General features: G+C 43.7%; 1 protein-coding gene across 1 annotated transcript; it reads right to left on the bottom strand.

The window, feature by feature from the left end:
* Positions 1-360: 360 nt before the first annotated feature.
* Positions 361-15,737, bottom strand: LOC128816892 (myosin heavy chain, skeletal muscle, adult-like). The gene is made up of 40 exons (XM_053994861.1): positions 15,667-15,737; positions 15,413-15,450; positions 14,606-14,848; positions 14,373-14,516; positions 14,125-14,281; positions 12,787-12,814; positions 12,574-12,688; positions 12,388-12,480; positions 12,226-12,289; positions 12,043-12,141; positions 11,833-11,936; positions 11,621-11,759; positions 10,799-10,917; positions 10,552-10,701; positions 10,034-10,204; positions 9,241-9,550; positions 9,038-9,108; positions 8,759-8,846; positions 8,548-8,665; positions 8,267-8,390; positions 8,044-8,180; positions 7,685-7,940; positions 6,952-7,194; positions 6,675-6,851; positions 6,444-6,589; positions 6,266-6,356; positions 5,788-6,177; positions 5,495-5,621; positions 5,202-5,320; positions 4,452-4,648; positions 3,981-4,164; positions 3,729-3,894; positions 3,439-3,563; positions 2,928-3,236; positions 2,624-2,827; positions 2,218-2,343; positions 1,953-2,123; positions 1,761-1,865; positions 1,523-1,618; positions 361-645 (listed from the first exon to the last, which is right to left on the bottom strand). Exons 3-40 carry the CDS (start codon positions 14,810-14,812, stop codon positions 493-495), a joined length of 5,823 nt encoding a protein of 1,940 aa, XP_053850836.1. The 5' UTR covers positions 14,813-14,848; positions 15,413-15,450; positions 15,667-15,737; the 3' UTR covers positions 361-492.
* Positions 15,738-20,162: the final 4,425 nt, after the last annotated feature.

Raw genomic sequence — 20,162 nt, 5'->3', positions numbered from 1 at the left:
TAGGGTTTTGAGGGCCAATATCACAAACAAGAGTAGGAAAAGGAAAAAGCAAAAGGATCGCCCTCTCTTGACTCTCCCATGAGAAAGAAGCTGTGCTGAAAGGACAATGGGAGAAGCATTAGGAGGATGTGAAGGCAGGAGCTGGACAAAAAGCTGCTGGAGAGAGGAGAGAGCAAAGGCTGGATTTTCAAGAGTCTCCACAGCAATGGCCAGCCTCTAAGTTTGCAGATCCTCAATCCAGCACTGGCACCAGCTTCTCCCTTTTCCCAGAGAGGAAAAGTAAGGATACTTCTTCTGCAATGCAATACCTAGAGGAAAACAAAACCCAAAGAAGAACAAAAGCACTGGCCATAGTGTGTATGCAGAGGAATCTACTACAGTCTTTATTCACTAGACACTGAGGTGGGTACAAAGGCTCATGGCAGAAGGAAAGTGACCAAGAGGTTCACATTTTGTGCAGCCCTCGGGTCACTTTGGTGCCTTGTGACATTCTCACTCTTCCTCTTCTATCCTCCTATGGAACTCCCGGCTCTTGGCTCGGAGCTTGTTGACCTGTGACTCTGCAATGTCAGCCCGCTCCTCGGCTTCCTCCAGCTCGTGCTGGATCTTGCGGAACTTGGAGAGGTTGACATTGGACAGCTCCTCCTGTGTGGGGAAAGGGAGTCAGTGGTGAGAAGCCCAGGGCAGGGGCTTTGTTCCTCTTGCACCTTGTCTTTGTTGAGCTGCAGGTTTTCCCTTGGAGGAAGGCACAAATCTCCACCCATTTCTTCCACTGCTCACATGTCACCTTCACATATAACCCGTCATCCTTGCCTTTGAGGAAGATCCATTGTAGAAGGAACATAATGGGATTTAAACGTAATTCTGTTTTGGATGTGGGAAGGAAGCAAAATGGGCAGCTGGAAATGTGATTTTTTTAGTGCAGAATCAAATATTCAATTACATCTGCAGATCCTTAAGTGGGGTTAGGAATTTATGAGAGACAACGATTACAAGAGGGCTCCTCTCATAAATTGCCTTAACTGAACCAGAAGCCCTACTGTGTGCTGGACTGTTTCCACAATGAAGAAAACGTGCTCAGGCAATCTTAAATTCAGGGTCTGTAGGACTTCTCGGGGCATCTCTGACTGCTGCATGCCTGGAAACAGGCAAAGGTTCCTTGTACAATTATAAAAGCATAACAAAAGTGGTTTGGGAGGGGAATTCCAACATCTTCTCTATCTGTTATCAAAACTCTAAAAATAAGGTTTTTTTTCAAAGTTTCTTAATACATTGTATTACTGATATCAGTTATAAGACTCCTTACAGGTTGCATTTTGGTTCTAATGCAAAAAATGCTAGGAACATTTGCCCTCCTCAATAGTCTTCTTAAGGGCTCATTGGCAAGTCTGATTTATGATCCTTTCAAAGAATTTGAAGAACTCCATTACTGATGAGTGGCATCTTCAAACCTTCGTATCCTCAATGGCCAAACTACCCTCTGGGAAAGGGGTTCTTGCCAAGCACTCAGAGAGATACTTACGGCCTCCTCAGATTGTCTCTTGTAGGATTTCACTTTCATTTGCAGCTTGTCCACCAGATCCTGCAGCCTGAGGACATTCTTCCTGTCTTCCTCAGACTAGAGTGTTTGACAAACAGGAAAGAGAGTCAATTCTTGGTTCTGCACTACATGAGGTTAACAATTCCCCTTGGGGATGGTGTGTGCAAAATGTGACTCACTGTGAGAAAGGCCTGTGAGAGCAGGAGGGCTCCTGCCTTACCTGGTAGGTGAGTTCCTTCACCCTCCGCTCGTACTTGCGCACGCCCTTCACGGCTTCAGCGCTGCGCTTCTGCTCAGCATCAACCTCCCCTTCCAGCTCCCGCACCTGCAAGGACAAGCCCATCCCTGCAGCTTCCCTGACAATGTCTCTCCAAGGACACGCTCACTCAGGCCCAGCCCCAGCCCTACACACCCTGGCCTCCAGCTTCTGGATCTGCTTCTTCCCTCCCTTCAGTGCCAACTGCTCGGCCTCATCCAGTCGGTGCTGCAGGTCCTTCACCGTCTGGTCCAGGTTCTTCTTCATCCTCTCCAGGTGGGCACTGGTGTCCTGCTCCTTCTTCAGCTCTTCTGCCATCATGGCCGCCTGGTCAGAGCAAAAGGTCAAAGCCATTTTGGGACTGGAGATATTTTGGGGAGAGTACATTCATCCTCAGCAATGCCAGGAGTGCCCAACTCACATCTGTGATGGCCTTCTTGGCCTTTTCCTCAGCATTGCGGGCTTCCTGGATGGTATCCTCCATTTCACCCTGGATCTGGGCAATGTCCGTCTCCAGCTTCTTCTTGGTGTTGATCAAGCTGGTGTTCTGTGCAATGGGAAGGACATGGCAAGAGTTGAATTCTAAAACCTGCCATAAGAAATCTTATGCCTGAACAAAGACTTCCAGCTTCCAATTCTTATTCTGGAATTATTGTTACAATGGTTGTTTACAAAATGTCATGTGTGGACTTGGGAAACGGATGCAAAACACGCCTTTCCTTGGGGACAGTAGCAGAGAGGGCTTTCTAGTGCTGCTGGTTCTCTGGTAAAGTCCAGCCCTCTGTGTTTGGTCAGTGTCAACAGAGCTCTTTGCTCCCTGCCCTGACCTGACTATGGAGGAGCTGCACACGCTCAGCAGCATCCAGAAGCTCCTGCTCAGCCACTTTCCTCGACCGCTCCGTCTGCTCCAGGGCTGCCCGGAGCTCCTCAATTTCAGCCTGCAGCAGGTTTGCTCTGCGCTCCACCATGGCCACCTGCTCCTTCAGATCATCCTGTGTCCTGAGAGCATCATCCAGATGGATCTGGGTGTCCTGCAAAGAAAGAGAAAAGAAATTGTAGGTGTCTGTCTCTTGAGTGGCAAAAATGTCAGGGATATAATTTTTCTCTTTTCTGTGGCTCAGCTGAACGGACCTTGAGCACAGCCTGGGTGTTCCTCAGGTTCTTTTGTGCCTCTGCAGCCACACGGTTGGTATGACTCAGTTGGATCTCCATTTCATTCAGGTCTCCCTCCATCTTCTTCTTCAGCCTCAGGGCTTCATTCCTGCTCCTGATCTCAGCATCCAGGCTGCTCTGCAAGGACTCCACGATTCGGAGGTGGTTTCTCTTCATCTGATCAATCTCCTCGTCTTTCTCTGCTATCTTCCTGTCAATCTCAGACTTCACTTGGTTGAGCTCAAGCTGCAGGCGCAGGATCTTCCCCTCCTCATGTTCCAGGGAGGCCTGGACAAGTGGACACAAACATTGATAACACCAATAAACCTACTGCTTCCCTTTAGGGAATGAGAGAAAATTTCCAGAGATCTCAGCTGTCTGCACTCCCCAGCCAAAAGAGAGGACAACTCAGACCTTGTTAGCCCTATTTTCTCAGACACCATTTACTATTTACTATTTACTGCAGACACCAGTGATTGTGGTCATGTACCTCAGCTTCCTCCAGAGCAGCCTGGATTTCAGATTTCTCCTGCTCAACCTGCTTCTTGACTTTCTCCAGCTCATGAATTGCCTTTCCTCCCTCCGCAATCTGCTCCGTGAGGTCGGAAATCTCCTCTGTGGGAACAAAGATCAATGGCATGGTCAGGCACTGAGCAGAATGGGAAGGGCCCTGTCCCACCCAGGTGACAAGCATCTCTGCAGACCTGCAGGCACAGATCCATGAACAATGGTGGTGCTGGCTGATAGTGAGAAAGGCCAGTGAGGAGCAGAGGGACTTACGCTGCAAGTTCTTGTTCTCCCGCTTCATTGTTTCCAGGTGGTCCAAGGACTCCTCATAGGCATTCTTCATCTTGAACAGCTCCGTGCTCAGAGAGCGCGACTCCTTCTGCGAGGCCTCCAGCTCAGCCTGCGTTTCCTCATACTTCTGCTTCCATTCTGCCAGGATCTGCAGAGAAACGGGCTGTGAGCAGGGCTGTGGCCATCACGGGGCTGTGCTCTGGCCAGGAGTGCTGGTGCTGGAGGCCAAAAGACCTTGTCAAAGTTCTTCTGCTTCTTATCCAGAGCAGCGCAGGCAGCATTGGATTTCTCCACGTCAATCATCAGGTCCTCCACTTCATTCTGCAGCCTCTGCTTTGTCTTTTCCAGGGAGGCACATTTGGCATTGACAGCCTCAACCTGTTCCTCTGCATCCTGCAGGCGTTGGGCCAGCTTCTTCCTGGGAAGAACACATTTTTACTGGGTATAAATGTGTGCTTTTTACTATAGTCTGCCTGATCATTTTGCAGTTTACAGTCACACAGTGTTAAGGGCTACATTTATGCTGTCCTTAGGCTTTGCCTTTAGTATAGCACTAAATATATTATAGGATAAAGCTTCTCACTTTCTTTCGCTCTTCCCCAAATCATATCCATGACTTATTCCTCATAATACTGTGATGTTTCCCTTGCAATGTCACCTTTGAATTATCAGTCTTACTTTTCTGCTTTTTCTATCACCACATACTTGGCCTCCTCGAGCTCCTCCGTGCGCTGAATCGCGTCCGTCTCGTATTTGGTTCTCCACTGGGCCACTTCGCTGTTGGCCTTGGACAGGGCTCGCTGCAGCTCCCCCTTGGCCTCCTGCTCCTCCTCATATTGTTCCCGGAGCAAGTCACAGTCGTGGCGAGAGGACTGCAGGGCGTGGGCCAGGGCGTTCTTGGCCTTGGGGGGCAATTGGGTTGGGACAATTAATTTCCCGTGAGATAGTAAAATGTTAATTTGATCAAAATTTTTGAAAATTCTTTGATTATGACATTTAAAGTCAGACTGAGAAAAAGCGGCATATTCAGTCCATGCTTTGAGAATCTAGAATGCCTTCTCAGGAGAGATGATGGGTTAATGCTAAATGACAGCTATACAGCTGCAAATCATTGAATCCTTTTAAATATGCTTTAAAGTTTCAATTGCCACTGTGAAAAAGTAAACTAAGATGTGCAGTTTCTTTTTAGATATATCTCAATAATTTTTCATATGTCATCATAAATTGATTAAAGACCTAGAATTGTTTTTCCTTGTCTCAGTATCCACACTGGGGGAGATGTCTTCCTCAGCATTTCACACCAGAGAGGGAGGAGGTAAGATTTCTCACCTTGCTTGATAGCTCAAAAATTAAAACAATACAGCTAACATTCTGATTTTATGTGAGAGTAGGAAATATCTGTAAAGAAAACAGATTCCCAATCCAAAATCTACTCCCTACAGGAAGTAACTTTACCTTTATTTCTTCCTCTAAATGTCTCTTTAGTTCCTCAATCTGTTGAGTGAATGCTTGTTTGCTTCTGGATAACTGAGATATCAAACCATCTTTTTCTTCCACCTGGCGCGAATATTCACCTAAGAAAATTTTCAGACAGATTGCAATTTAAAATCAATATTAAACCAATATTTCTTTAAAGCACAGTATACCAGCTTACAGAGGATAGATCCATTTGAGTAAAGCATCAATCTTTTTTCCCATTATCATTGCTTACAGGTTGTTCCATTCCAGAGGGGTGTAGGATGTCTCACCTGACTCTGTCTGCAGACGAGCTCTTTGAGCATTGAGGTCATTGATCATGCGCTGATGCTCTTCTTCCTTGGTCTTAATCTCACTCAGCTGATCTTCCAGTGTGCGGCACATCTTCTCCAGATTTGCCTGTGCGTCAAAGTCATGTAAAAAAAGAGAACTACCACTAAGTTCTAGCATTCTGTCCTCAAGGTGAAAAACAATGCAACTGGATGTGATAACAGAATACAATCAGAAACAAAATCATGTATTAGGGCAAGTATAATAGGAGAGTAACATGACAGAAAACCTGTACCTTGGCTTTGGAGACAGACTCCATGTTGCTGGCCAAGTCGTCAATCTCCATCTTCAGCTCACTCTTCTCCTTCTCCAGCTTCTGCTTCACGCGTTGCAGGTTGTCGATCTGCTCGCCCAGCTCAGCTGTGCTGTCCGCGTGCTTCTTGCGCAGGGCGGCAGCCGTGGCTTCGTGCTGCAGCGTGGCCTCTTCCAGGTCACGGCGCATCTTCTGGAATTCCGCCTCACGCTTCTTGTTCATCTCCACCTGAGCTGCTGTGGCCCCTCCTGCTTCTTCCAGGCGCTCGCTGATCTCCTCCAGCTCCCTGGACAGGTCAGCGCGATGCTTCTCTGCTTTAGCGCGAGAGGTTCGCTCTGCCTCAATTTCCTCCTCCAGCTCCTCAATACGGGCCTGCAGAACACCAGGGACCCTTCACACCCGTGCCCTCCTCCTGCCTGAGCTGAGCCTGAGCAAGGCAGGGGAAGGAACAGAGACTTGCCTGCAGCTCCTTGATTTTCTTTTGAAGTTGTACACCCAGGGCTTGCTCATCCTCAATGTTGCTCTGGATTTGGCTGATTTCAAAGTCTTTCCTTTGGGCCAAGTGAACCGTGTTAGAGCTCAAAGAAAAGAGACAAGTGCTGCAGCCCAGCACTCAGGAGTCCCAGAGCCACACTTACTTCTTCAGTTTCTCATCCAGCTGCTGCTTATCATTCTCCAAATCCATGATGCTGTCCTGGGCCAGCTTCAGGTCTCCTTCCAGTTTCCTCTTGGCTCTCTCCAGGTCCACGCGCAGTTTCTTCTCTTGCTCCAGGGACCCTTCCAGCTAAACACAACAAGACCATCAGGGCTCTGCCAGCCAGGCTGGACTCCATACCTGTCCTGTTCCTGCTCTAGGTCTGTGTGCTTACATCATCCACTTGCTGTTCCAGCTTGGTCTTGGCTTTGGTCAGAGTATTGACTTTGTCCTCCTCTGCCTGCAGGTCATCCAGGGTCTGCTGATGGGCCTCTTGGAGGGCTTTCTTTTCTTTTGTCAGCTTGGCAATGGTCTCGTCCAAAGCTGCCATCTCCTCAGTCAGGTTTTTCACCTTTGAGAAGAAGGGAGCAAGCACAGACAGAAAATGGTGCTTAAAACTTTCTAACAAGACAAGACTTTCCAGAGTGCCAGTGACAGGTTCTACCTAATACCTTGTTTTCAGTGGCATGTTTTTCCTTCTCCACCTTGGCCAGTGTTAGTTCAAGGTCATCAATATCTTTCTTCAGCTCTGAACATTCATCCTCCAGCTTCCTCTTCTTGGCTGTCAGCTCAGCATTAATTTCCTCTTCATCCTCTGCCCTTTCAGTCACCTCCTTAATTTTGGCTTCCAGCTGGATTTTGGTTTTGATGAGCTGGTCACACCTTTCTTCAGCATCAGCCAAGCTATCTGCTTCCTGGTGGAGAGACAGAATTTTGTAGATTCTAAAGTTTTGAACTTTATCTGCTCTGACTGTTTTATCACTGTGTAGCATCTGAACCTGACCTTCAACTCCAGCAACAGAAGGATCTTAACTGCTAATTACCAAGCAAAGAGAGGATGGCTTTTCCTGCACCTGCATTCACAAATATCACTTTCAAGTGTGGTTTGCATTTTACCACAAAATTAACTCATCGGTCTACCTAGTGTCGAGGATCTACATTTGGCTCCTTCCTCTGAAGACAAGAGCACTGGCTCCCAGTTGAAACTCTGTATCTTTGTACAGGCTGACAGAGTGCCTACCACATCACTGCCAGAATTTGTTTCCTCACCTTTGCATACATATGACAGATAATTTTCCAAATATATGATTTTTGGTCTTCTATAGTCTGATCTTCTGTTCATAAAGAACAGTCCGAATGTATAGACTAATTTTGTGATTGATAAACTAAAGGTGATAAACTCACAGCCTGTACTTGGAGTTGCAGGTCATTTTTCTCCTGCATCAGTTTCACCATTTTCTCCTCAAGCTCCTTCCGCTTTGCCTCAGACTTCGCAAGCTCCTCCTTGGTTTTCTCAAACTCCTGTTTCATGTTGGCCATCTCCTTCTCAGACTCTGCACTCTTCAGCAAGGGCTTGATCTTGAAGAACAGCTTCATCCATGGCCAGTGTTTGACATTCATGAATGCACGAATGTTGTACTGAATGCAGAAGATGGATTCCCTGAGGCATAATTAAAAAGTACAATGAATATTCTCAGTGTGTTGAGTGTCTTCACTTCCCCCCAAGCAGAATGACTCTGTAACTGAGAAAGAGGACGGTGTACCTCCGCTCCACCATTCTCTGGTACTCCACCCTCATCAGGAAGCCCCTGCACCTGGCCTGGGTGCGGGTGATGAGCTGTGCCAGCTTCTCATCCCTCATCTCCTCTAGGATCCCTATCAGCCCAGCTTTGAAGAACACCTTCAAAGAGAGAGGCAATGTTGCAGCACATCACTGTCAGGTAGAGAGAGCAAAGCCCAGGCTGGCAGAGAATGGAGGGTTTATACCTTGGTGTGTCCAAATTTGTACTGGGTGTGGTCCACATCGATTGACCCAAGGAGCTTCTCAGAAGCCTTCTTGCTATCGATGAACTGTCCCTCAGGGATGGCACTGGCATTAAGCACCTTGTATCTGTGGAATCAAAGGAAGATAAGGCTCTTTTTTTCCAACCAACACACAGTAGCCACTAAGCCCCATCAACTGTTTTTGAAAACAGAGCAGAGCCAAAATGGACCCATGAATGAACCAATATTGCTTTTAACGGTGCTGACAAGCACAGAGCTCTCACCTCTGTTTGAAGTCAGCATAGAGGACTCTGCTGGGGAAGCCTTTCCTGCAAATCCTGATCCCTTCCAGCACGCCGTTACAGCGCAGCTGGTGCAGCACCAGCTCGTGCTCCATGGCACCTGGCAATGCAGAGCACAAATGAATGGCCCAGATTGCAGTGCAGAGGGGAATGGATGTATCAGAGCAAGGATCTTTCTGCTTGGGGTTCTTACCAGGTGTTTTAGTCTCATTGGGGATGATACAGCGCACAAAATGGGGGTGAGTGCTCCGCAGATTGGTCATCAGCTTGTTGAGATTCTCCTACATGATTTTGAAGACTGAATGCTTATTTTTGGACATACTTGCCATGTTAAAATTGACCCTGAAAAACTTGATGTGGAATTTCCAAAGAAATTTACCCCCTTTACAGTAATATAAAATATCTCTTTCAAATTTAATATTAGCTAACCCCCTTTCTTCAAATTTCAGAGATAACAGATATACTACTATACCCGGAAAAGAGCTGAGACAGTCTGGAAGGAAGAACCCTTCTTCTTGCCTCCCTTCTTGCCACCTCCAGTCTCTGTGAATTGAATAAAGGAAAACAAATTTTTTTTTTTAAATTAACAGGAAACAACTTTGAATATTTAGTGTTTATGCCTTTAATTCCATTACAATTGTCCCACATTAAAAATACACTTTTCATAAAACTGACCTGCATCTGCTCCACCATAGTTGGCAAAGAGTACAGCCAGGGTCTTCACAGATGATTTCTGGTACAGCCCAATGACAGTTTCATTCAGAGGGTCCTTGTTCTTCTCCAGCCAGCCAGAGATGTTGTAGTCCACTGTGCCAGCGTAGTGCACCAGGGAGAAGTGGGCCTCAACCTTGCCTTTGGCAGGCTTGGGCTTCTGGAAGTTGTTGGACTTGCCCAGGTGCTGGTCATAGAGCTTGTTCTTGAAAGAGGTGTCAGTTGCCTTGGGGAACATGCACTCCTCTTCCAGGATGGAGAAGATGCCCATGGGCTGGGAGAGATTATGACAGACAAGAGGGAGAAACAGATGAGAAAGGAGACATCACTTGGTTGGAAAGTTGCTGAAGACAGAAAAGGAAGCTGTTCCCATAGGGACTTTAAGTCAGAGAAAATCAACTAAGGCTCTACTTTTTTTCAGTGCTGCTGTTTCATTCAAAATTATGGAAATGCCTTTGCTGATGAAATTATTGTAGATATGACAATGTAAATTACTGTTCTCTCCATAAAATCTGTTTACTGATAAGTACTTAGAGAACATGACCACCTTTTTCCCTTCATTTTGTAATTTGGCAATGAATTCTCTCACCAAAAGTCCTGATATCTGAGTAATGAGCTCCAAAAACTCTTATACCCTGTTGCCACTTTCTCAAAGCATATATTTGAAGAGGCCAAAATATTCTCATGTACTTCTTAGTTGTTTCTCCTGGCAAGCATAGAACACCCAATTTATATTAAACTTGAACAGGAAGGATACCTTCTCAATGAGCTCAATGCAGGCAGCCAGGTCCATCCCAAAGTCAATGAATGTCCATTCAATTCCTTCCTTCTTGTACTCCTCCTGCTCCAGCACGAACATGTGGTGGTTGAAGAACTGTTGCAGTTTCTCATTGGTGAAGTTGATGCACAGCTGCTCAAAGCTGTTGAACTGCCAGACATAAAAAGACATACAATGCTTTCAAGGATCAGCAATAATACCAAGGTGTTTTCTTGTACAATCCTAATTCACCATGTTTTATACTTTAAGTACAAGTCCTCTCCCTGTGTTGTTTTCCTTTGCTATCTCTCTAGGATAGGCTTTGTATTTAGAAAAGAGAGTTTTCTTATTTAGAGCAATTAGAAAATTATTTTTCTATTCTACTGTTTTTTCAGGATTAAAAACATGATTCCAAAAGCCGTATGATTAAGTTTAGGGAGATAGTCACTTCTATGAAATATATTTCAAAATTCTCAATTATAGTTCTACAAAAATGCTAGGAAAACTGTGCTCCTTACATCAAAGATCTCAAAGCCAGCAATGTCCAGGACACCAATGAAGTACTGCCTGGGCTGCTTCGTGTCCAGCTGCTGGTTGATGCGAACAACCATCCACAGGAACATCTTCTCATAGACAGCCTTTGCCAGGGCACCCACTGAATTGTTCACCTAAAGCATAGAGAAAGCTTTGGAGATTACTATACACAGCAGAGAAGAATCAATGGGAACCATCACAGCATGCTCCACGTTACCATATTTTTTCTACCTGCTGCACAGTTTGGCCTTTGGTCACGTATTCATTCCCCACCTTGACTCGGGGGTAGCAGAGGGCCTTGAGCAGGTCTGCTGAGTTCAGACCCATCAGGTAGGCAGCCTTGTCAGCAACTATCACCAGAAAAGATAGAAGAGTAGATATTCAAAAATTCCTAAAATCAGTGCTTGACTGTCCCAGTAGTGTTATCCACAAGGTTGCACAACAGTATCTGTCAAAGATAAAAAGCTAATTTCTCTTTTTGTGTTCAGGACTCAGAGTCCATAACTCTTTCTGAGCTTCAGTTTCTGCAAACATTCTTCAAGAGAGCTCATTGTCTTTATCCTCTTTCAGGTGTCAGTATGGAACTTCAAACTTTTTAGTCATATAGCAGGAGGATTTATCTCTCAGAAAGATGGAGGTACGGACTGTCCTTCCAGCTGTGCAGAGACTAATGAAGTACACATCTCATGTCAGAGTTCTCTCCAGTAGGTAAGTGTGAAGAGGAGCACAGCCTTCTTGTTAGGGCTGAACCATTTCACTGCTCCATACTACAGCAGAGGTTGCAAGGTGTATTTCAACTTAAGTATGATTAGCAATGTTACAGCAATTGACATGCAAGTCTCCTGGCTTCCTGTCGGTGTACACTGGATCTCTTATATAGTAGTCACAGAGGAAAAAGTACAGATACAATGAAATGAGATAAATGCCTCAACTGGCATCTAGTCATGGAGTAACTAATGTTATTCTTAGTTTATACATTTAAAGCCTGAAATCTGCATACGTCCTTATGTAATAAAGACTAACTCCTTTGGAAAACTTGCAGACTGCTGATACCTTCAGTGCCATCAGGCTCTGCCTGCTCCTCACGCTGCTTCTGCTTGAACTTCAAGTTCCCATAGTGCATGACAGCCCCTGTCAGCTTGTAGATGGCTGTTTTCTCATCAGCACTGAAGCCCAGGATGTCAATAGCACTCTGGCAACAGAAACACAATGTACATATACCAGGGCTCAAGTACACCAGATGGTCATTTGGTAAAGTTACTCACATCTGTGGCCATCAGCTCCTCCTGGTCATCAATGCTGGGAACTGTGATCTCACCTTGACTCACAAAGTGGAAATCATAAGGGTTGGTAGTAATGAGAAGCATGTCTGAAAGCAACAGAAGGAGAAAAACAAGCTTAATTTAGTTTCCAGATAACACAGTGAACTATTGCTCAGTGATCTTCCTTCAAAAAAAGTTAATGATCTTTCCTACCAATTAGCTCTGGCTTCTTGTTAGACATGATCTGATAAAAGATGTGGTAGCTCCTTTCCGCCTTGAGCTGGAAAGTGACTCTGGACTTCTCCAGCAGATCTGGTGAGGAAAGTAGGACACAGTCAAGCACAAGAAGAGGGGAAGACTGGAGGGAAGGGGGATCAGGTCAGAAGGGTGTCTTACAAGTTTCAATGTCAGCAGAAGCCAGTTTGCCTGTGGCACCAAAGTGGATTCTGATGAATTTACCCTGAAAGCAGCAGGAAAGTCAGTTGAGATTTATTTTACCAATCTGGACAGCAAGAATATTCAAATTGGTGTTGTCAGTTGTGCCAAGTAAGAACTCACAAAGCGTGAGGAGTTGTCGTTCCTCACGGTCTTGGCGTTTCCAAAGGCCTCCAGCAGTGGGTTGGCACTGATGATTTGATCCTCAAGTGTTCCCTGGAGGGTGATAATTATTGCTAGTTATCCTTTCCAAAAATCATGTCAAGAACAAAGGAAAGCATTGATCCCAAGATGTGTCTGCTAATTTACCTGCATTTTGCCTGATGCATGTTCCTCCTTCTTCTTGTCCCCGCTGGCTGCAATTGTTGCAAAGTACTGGATGACACGCTTTGTGTTCACAGTCTTCCCGGCCCCGGATTCTCCGCTGCCAAAGGCAAGAGAGAAGCAGAGGGTGCGTGGTCAGGCAGGAGGTGCCCTGGCACCGGGCAGCCCCGCAGGGACCCGCGCAGGGGGTGTACGTACGTGATCAGGATGGACTGGTTCTCCCGATCTGTGAAGAGACAGAGGTAAGAAACAGAGATAAGAAAAGACAAATAAGAAATTCAAGAACTAGGAGAAAAATAAGAGCTGGAGCTTCCAGAAGATCCAGGAACAGAAAATAGAAAAAAGTGCCCAGGGAATTCTAGTGGGTACTTTTGATGCTGTCAGCAGTACTGCAGCTCTTAGCAACTGGTTCTATAGAGGAATCACTGCAGAGAAACTTCAGTAGTCTTATGCCTTTCCTGACATTGTCTTTCCATCAAGCTACTTATTTCTCTTTTAATAGGCAAGTACAGATTATGATAATATTGAGGTTGTAATTGTTTTGTATGTAAATTCTTCTGAAGCTAAAAGTCTGTAGAATAATCTTATCAAAGTTTGGAGGCATCATTAATTACAGATACATCTGACCAACATATTTCATCCTTTTTCACCTCTATTTTTTAATCCCTATATATTCAAAAATTATGCATTCTTTAGATTATACATCAACAAGATTAATTTTTCATTTTTCTATTCTGAATGGATTTCCCAGAGTCTAAGAAAAGAACAGGAGTAGAAGTTCTAAAAGTCTGCACACCTTCTATTTCAATGAATATATAGGGAAGAGAAAATAAGAGGTGAAAGGAAGAGGGAAAAGCAGAAAGAAATTTTTTGAAGTCGCTCAATTTAAATGCTAAAAGCTTTATTTTTCCCCTCATATTGTTTTATGAAGCTTACTTTTCACTATATAGTGCAAATGATTTACAGATGCAGCTACAGACCAGTGTACGAGTTCCAGAAATCATTAAAGGCTGTATGTAACTTGGATCACATGGCCATCATCTACGTAATGAAATCCATTTACATATTAAGTGCCTCAGGTGAGGCTTACATACCTCTTTAAGGTAGAGCTTTCTGTTTTATTTGTCAGCAATGATGCTTGAAAATTTAAATTGATATTATGCACATCATTTATAGGGTAGGTATCATTTAACTGTACCCTGTACTCTCTGTCTGAGACTAATTTAGTGATTAAGATACATAACTCCATACATATATGTAAATTCCATTATAGGCATAAGGTCTACACCACAAAATAGGTGATTTCTTTCCAGTGAATTTACACCCTCTAGGTTATGTCCAGGTCTTTAGTGATTCTAATGAGAACACTGACACTCAGCTCTCACAGACCATTAGAGTTAAGTGCATTAATCTTCTATAAATTTCGCACACACAATTTTTTTTAAGTGTGGCATGATATTTCCAGAGAATACCCTGCATTTCCCCTCTACAGATAAGACAATTTCAAGAGCAGCTCAAAGGAAATCAAGCACTCACCAGTCAGCATGGACTGATAGGCGTTGTCAGAGATGGAGAAGATGTGTGGAGGGGCCTCCTGGCGCTTCTTGCCTCGGTAGGCCAACACCACCTCGGGGTTGTACACCGGCAGCCACTTGTAGGGGTTGACAGTGACGCAGAAGAGACCCGAGTAGGTCTGTGAGGAAGGGACACAGCACGTTGCCTTCCCCTGAGCCTGGCCCAGCAGCTCCTGAGGCTGCCCAGAGGAAGCTGCTGCTGCCACTTACGTAGATCATCCAGGCTGCGTAACGCTCTTTGAGGTTGTACAGCACGGCGGGTTCGTGGAGGTGGGTCATCATGGCCATGTCCTCGATTTTGTCATACTTGGGAGGGTTCATGGAGAAGACTTGGTCTTCCTTCACGGTCAGGGTCTGCCAAGGAAACAGAAAGATCCACATATATCACCTAAAAGCTCAAAATGGGGATCAAATGTTATCCTTCAGCTTTGTTTTTGACTCACCTCTCCCCCTTCAGTCTTGACAGTGACTTTGCCCGATTCCCTGCTCGTGATTGTCCCTTTCACAAAGGATTCTTTGGGATGAGTCACAAAGACCGATGACTTGGCATCAAAGGGTTTGTTCTGGGCTGCAATTCTCTCCTTTTCCGATTTTCGGAGGTAAGGAGCCGCCTCCCCAAAAACAGCCATCTCGGCATCTCCAGAGGCCATGTCTGTCCTCTAATGAAAGCTCGTCAGCAGAGGTGTCTTGTGAAGAACAAAATGTTATTGGTCATCAAGAAGAATAATACAATTAATACCAATGAGAAGGCTCCTTGGTCCTTGCTCTTTAACAAATAAATTCCTAGTTATTCTTCAAAATAAACTCTTAGGAAGAAACCAATTAAATCCACTTTGATTTGAAGTTAAAAGTACCCTAGTCTGAACCCAAGAGTAAAACTTAGACTTCTACAACATGTAGATCTTGTAACAGTAAACAGACCATCTGAATTGAGTGCAGTTTGGTAAGTCACCCTGAATTCTGACAAGGTTTGAGTTTTTCACATAAAAGAATCTTATAGAAAAATCAGTCTCTGTTCAGGTCCTTAATTATGAGCAATGAGTCTTTAAGAGACTTCTTTCTTGCTGAAAGGATTATCTTTTCTATTAAAAGTTAAAAATTACTTCATTTGCTAGATCCTCCCTATTTCCAACTATCTAGCCTAAGCAAATTCAGCTGGAATATAAGAGGATTTATGAAGAGAATTTGTGCAGCTCTTTAAAAGTCCTGTCCTAGAAAATAGATTAGGAATGGATTATTCACTGTATTACCTTTGGGTAACAGCTTGTATCCTGGAATATGGCCAGCCCTGTAAAATAGGAATGGCAGTTGTTTCTTGTTGCTGAACACAAGTCCATAAAATACTGTAGATTGAAAACACAGGCATGCAACAAAATTACACTGAAAAGGTTTGTTCACATGGGCACTCCCTCATGGAAATGGTTGTTAGAGACAGAAGAAATGAAACAGGATATTGCAAGGACATTTTCCTCTTTCTTCAAGCTCATGAAATGCATGCACTTACCTGGAAGCCTTCTGCAGGGACCGGCTAGACTTGTCTCTGGCAGATTTTATAGTGTCCCATCTGAAGATGATGCAGATGGTCCCCCTTTCTTCGGGCAAAACATTTCTGGCAAACCTTTTTTGGCCAAGCATTGTCTGTCAAACTAAGGGCATAATTGTCGCTTGATTTGAATGATATAATTAGAACATTTTTATATCTTACTGACTACGTGAATACATCTATAAATAATTTGTCAAGAGTGTTAAGGAGAGAATCTAGACTACTCAAGGCACTTAGAGAACTTGCATGGTTCTATTGCTGCCTTTCTCAGTGATTTGCTCCTTGACCCATGGTAGTTTCCTTGGTATGTTTATACCACAACTTTTCAGTCATGTAATGGTGATGACAATGCCTATGATGCTTTAGGAACATATGCATTGGGAGGAATAAGGAAAATATGTCAAAAACTAGAAAATAATGTTGGGGGCCACTTTTCAGTGGTATTTTCTAAAAAGCATGAAGTAAAATTCTATTACAGCTGAGTTTTCGGTATATGACACTCTCAATAGCTGAAATTATTTGAAATAAAGTGAGTTGGGAGCCTGATCCCAAGTAATGGGAGACTCTGCTTTGATATGGAGCTCTTGAATAGATTCCTGAGCTGACTGTTGAGGACTCAAATGTTGCAAATGAGTTAAGGTTGCTTAAAGTATCACCATCAAAGGCATTAGTGAAAGGTTCAATAAATTAGTGAAAGAGGGTTCAATAAATTTGCAATAAATTTGCAAAAACACAACAAAGTTTGATGGCAAGGTTTGCTGTATTACTTGCTACAAAGATCAAGAAAAATCTACTAAGAATTCTTTTAGAATTATTTGCACAACAACTGGGCATACAAAGGGTAAGGTAAAAAGTATAAGAAAAATCATCCTGTTGAATTACGAGGTTCACAGAGGGCCCCTTGACTTCTAAACTCCTGACAGAGTCTAGGTGCAGTTGGATCTAATCACAATACCAGACCTGATCAACAGTTTGTAAAGGGTGTAAAGGGTTTTATCAAGACTTAATCATTGGCTAAATTGACATTCAAAAAGTGAGTCAAATGGATTTACTATAATTGCAACAGTGACTTAATTAGAGATCCCAGATAGCAACATTAAAACTATACTTACTGTAGAGTGCTTAAATGAACTCACACAAGCACACACACAGACACAAAGGTGCGTGTATAAATGTTCAAGGGTTACACCTGTTAAAAGTTCCCTCTGAGTTCAGTGAAATTTTTACTTCAAATGTCTTGGAATTTCTCAGTGGGCAAGAGCTGAGCCTCAGGGAGTGGAGGATATCACTCTGGTGAATCATCTTTTGGTGAATTTTTTGAAAATCAGTCTTCCATTTTTCACAAACTTGAGAGTTCATGAGTTTTGAGAGGCACCTCACTCGGAGGGAGATACTGGTTGCAGCCAGTATGAGTAATTCATTTCTGAGGAATGTATACTGACCATGGCACTGTTCACCTTTTTTGGTTGAACAGCAGACTCATACTGAACAGACTGCACTCAGGAGAAATGAAAACTGGGAAGCTGAATTCCTTCTAGCTCTTGCCATGTCCAACACTGAAGTCCTGTGTTAAAATTTCTCCATGCTCATGCTGTTCAGGGAATTCAAGTTCCTCAAGTTTCTTGCTTCAGGCTCTTCACCAAGTATCTCCTCGTTTCTCAGCAGCTGTCCTTTCAGGACAGAAATACCAACTGCAAATAAAGAAAGGGCTACCACACTGCTCAAGCAACTCATGTAACACCCATAGGAGAATACAGCTGCTCCATACAGTATGGGCAGATGTTATTTTGGGTTATAGTACTCACTGCCAGGGAGTGCTTGTAGAAATCACTAATTAGGGTGTGAAAGAAAAGCAGTGTTGACTCACCTGGTTCAAATACAGCTGTGGACATAGCTGAAAATAAAGCTGTAGGAGAATTGATCTGTGACAATACATGTAATCTTATGAAGGGTTAAAATAGCCCCCAGAAGTCAATATAAATGTGTTTATAAAGCACATCTCTCCTGAGCAGTCTCTTCTCTTCCACAGCTCCTGCAAAGTGTGTGCTAACTAGCAGTTCCTGGAATGCAATGGATTCCAATCTTACAAAGTCTAGGGTCCTAATTCTGTTGTTTATCTCCCCAGCTTTCTGCTGGATCCTTCATGCAGTCATATATTTGCTGTATTCTGAGGTGCCATCTGGGATCATATTTATCACAAGTTCATCCCTGCTTCCAATACTCTGTGTTGCCTGTCCAGTATTTACATTGGGATATTGAATCAGCACTGCCTAAGAATTTCTGGCAGAGCTTGCCTGGTGCTGTTGCCCTCACAGCAGATGTCCACATGGCTGAAAACCTCCCTAAAGCAGAGGAGACTTGAGTTTCTACTAGTTGTAGAAATCCCTTCACTACTTTGTGTCTTTCAGGTGGCCCATAACAGACCCTATCACAACATCCCTCATTTTCCTCCTATCTCTGACAGGATGTCTGCAGCCCCACAGTGGACTACTGCACAAGCAAGCAGAACTTTGACATAAAGCATAAACCCTTCTCATATCCCCTGTGTATTCTGCCTACACAGTCCATACTATGCTCCCATGATGCACACTGCCCTACATTGCCTCCATAATTCTGATCACATTCCCCTTCTTCCTTGGAAAATTCCTACATTTGCCGTTATTCCTGTTATTTCTCAGCTTAAGTGTTCTTCCCATAATGAAGCTGATTTCAGACACATCATCAGGTTAGTAATCTCATGGCAGATTCCTTTCCTTCTCAGTCCTCAAATACAGATGCCCAAAAATCATGGAGAACTCATAGATGAACTTGTGAAGCTTCCAAACACAGTGAAAGCTCCTACTTAAGAATCCATTAGTATATCACAGGACTGCAGGTGACTAATATAATTAATATGGCATTAAGAGGGTTTATGGGGAAACCAAGAGAACTGCAGTGCAGCAGGGCTGATGGCTTTACTGGACAAATGAATTCAGCACCTCTCCCTCAGCTCACTTTTTGAGGGCAGCATCAATAGTTTGTTTTCTTGGTCTCAATCCTTAAATTTTACAGTAAGTAACAGTAACATGGTAGAAACCCATCAGGGCACCAGCTGTTTCTCATGCATTGGTTGGAATCCCACTGCATTCCACACTTCCTGGAAATTTTAGCATATTTTGGAATGGGGACAGAGACCCATTCTCCCCCTCCAAGGGCTCCAAATTTCTCACACAACAAGCTACTATCTGGGTAAGACACCAGGGCTCTTCACCATGTTCTTCCTCCTTGTAAAACTTAATTTCATTCCCCCCATTAGCGAAATTATTAAAACATTCTCCATTTCGTTTTCTTTGGGATGATTGTTAATTTTGTATTGTAACTTAAACAATTCTGTTGCAGACTGAAATATAACTACCGTGGTGTTTTCTTTCTCATAAAAGAATTCTCTTTACAACTGGGCAGAGTTTAGGATGCAGTGGCAAGGGCAGGTGGTTGGCTTTGCTGAGTCCTCCTCCAGGGAGTGAAGTGATATCATGTTTAAGGAAGTCCACCTCCTTCTCTGAAAGGGTTGTCAAGCCCTGGAACAGGCTGCCCAGGGCAGGAGTGGACTCCCCATCCCTGGAGAGATTTAAAAGACGGTTTAGTGGTAGACTTGGCAGTGCTGGGGTAATGGTGAAACATAATGATTTTAGAAGTCTTTTCCAACCCAAATGGAGACCTCATGACACCATCACATTTTGGAGAGTACAGGGCAGCAGGAGGAGCAATTGTTCTGAATTCTTTTCCTGCTGTTATTTCTGCAGTCCCTTTAGGATAACTGACACACCACCTTCATCTCTTTTATTTTCCCTGTGTCTGCTAAACTGTTTGGCATTACGTTGAGAATACTGAATGGCAGTCATTGCCAAGTCCTCCCCTTAGCTATCAGCTAGGATTTGCAGGAAACTTTCAAAAAAAGGATATAATTTCGATACAGATTGCCTAAATTAACTTCTATTGGGAAATGAGTATGTAGTATCAGTGTCCTTATATTCTAGAAAGAGAGAAAAGGAAGTATTTTGTTCAGTGCCTTGATTCTAGTTTAAAAAACATTAATGGCAATGTGAGACTTAGCTGCTAGAATATCACTTTCTAGTCTAATGTTTTTTTCTTGACAGACTGTAATTCATACATAGTGGAATACTATGCCTCCAAAATAAGTGGCAACATTTGAATTCTAGAATCAGGGCATTAACATATAGCACTTTTGAGGTAAAAAACACATCACCATCTCCTCAAAACAGCAGAGACTGACAGTGGCAGATACAAAAGTCATGTAGTTTAGAACTATACTTACAAGTCTTCTAGAAAGAACAATGGTGTAGGAAGGAGTCTGAATTACTTGCTCATTATTTCCCCCCACTGCCAAAAAAAAAAAAAAAAAAAATAAAGGGATCTTAAATCCTTGCAGGGTTTTGGGCTTGCAAGTGCTGCTGTCA

Source organism: Vidua macroura, chromosome 19 (genome assembly GCF_024509145.1).
Source record: "Vidua macroura isolate BioBank_ID:100142 chromosome 19, ASM2450914v1, whole genome shotgun sequence".
NCBI classification, from domain to species: domain Eukaryota; kingdom Metazoa; phylum Chordata; class Aves; order Passeriformes; family Viduidae; genus Vidua; species Vidua macroura.
The sequence above is the reverse complement of the archived record's forward strand: the minus strand, read 5'-3'. Positions and strand labels throughout refer to the sequence as shown.

Coding starts and splice junctions, on each gene's coding strand:
- LOC128816892 (XM_053994861.1), bottom strand. CDS start 14,812: ATGGCCTCTGGAGATGCCGAGATGGCTGTTTTTGGGGAGGCGGCTCCT. Junction 12,689..12,786: donor AACCAGTCCATCCTGATCAC/GTACGTACACCC, acceptor TGCCTTTGGCAG/CGGAGAATCCGGGGCCGGGA. Junction 11,937..12,042: donor CAAGAAGCCAGAGCTAATTG/GTAGGAAAGATC, acceptor TGTTGCTTTCAG/ACATGCTTCTCATTACTACC.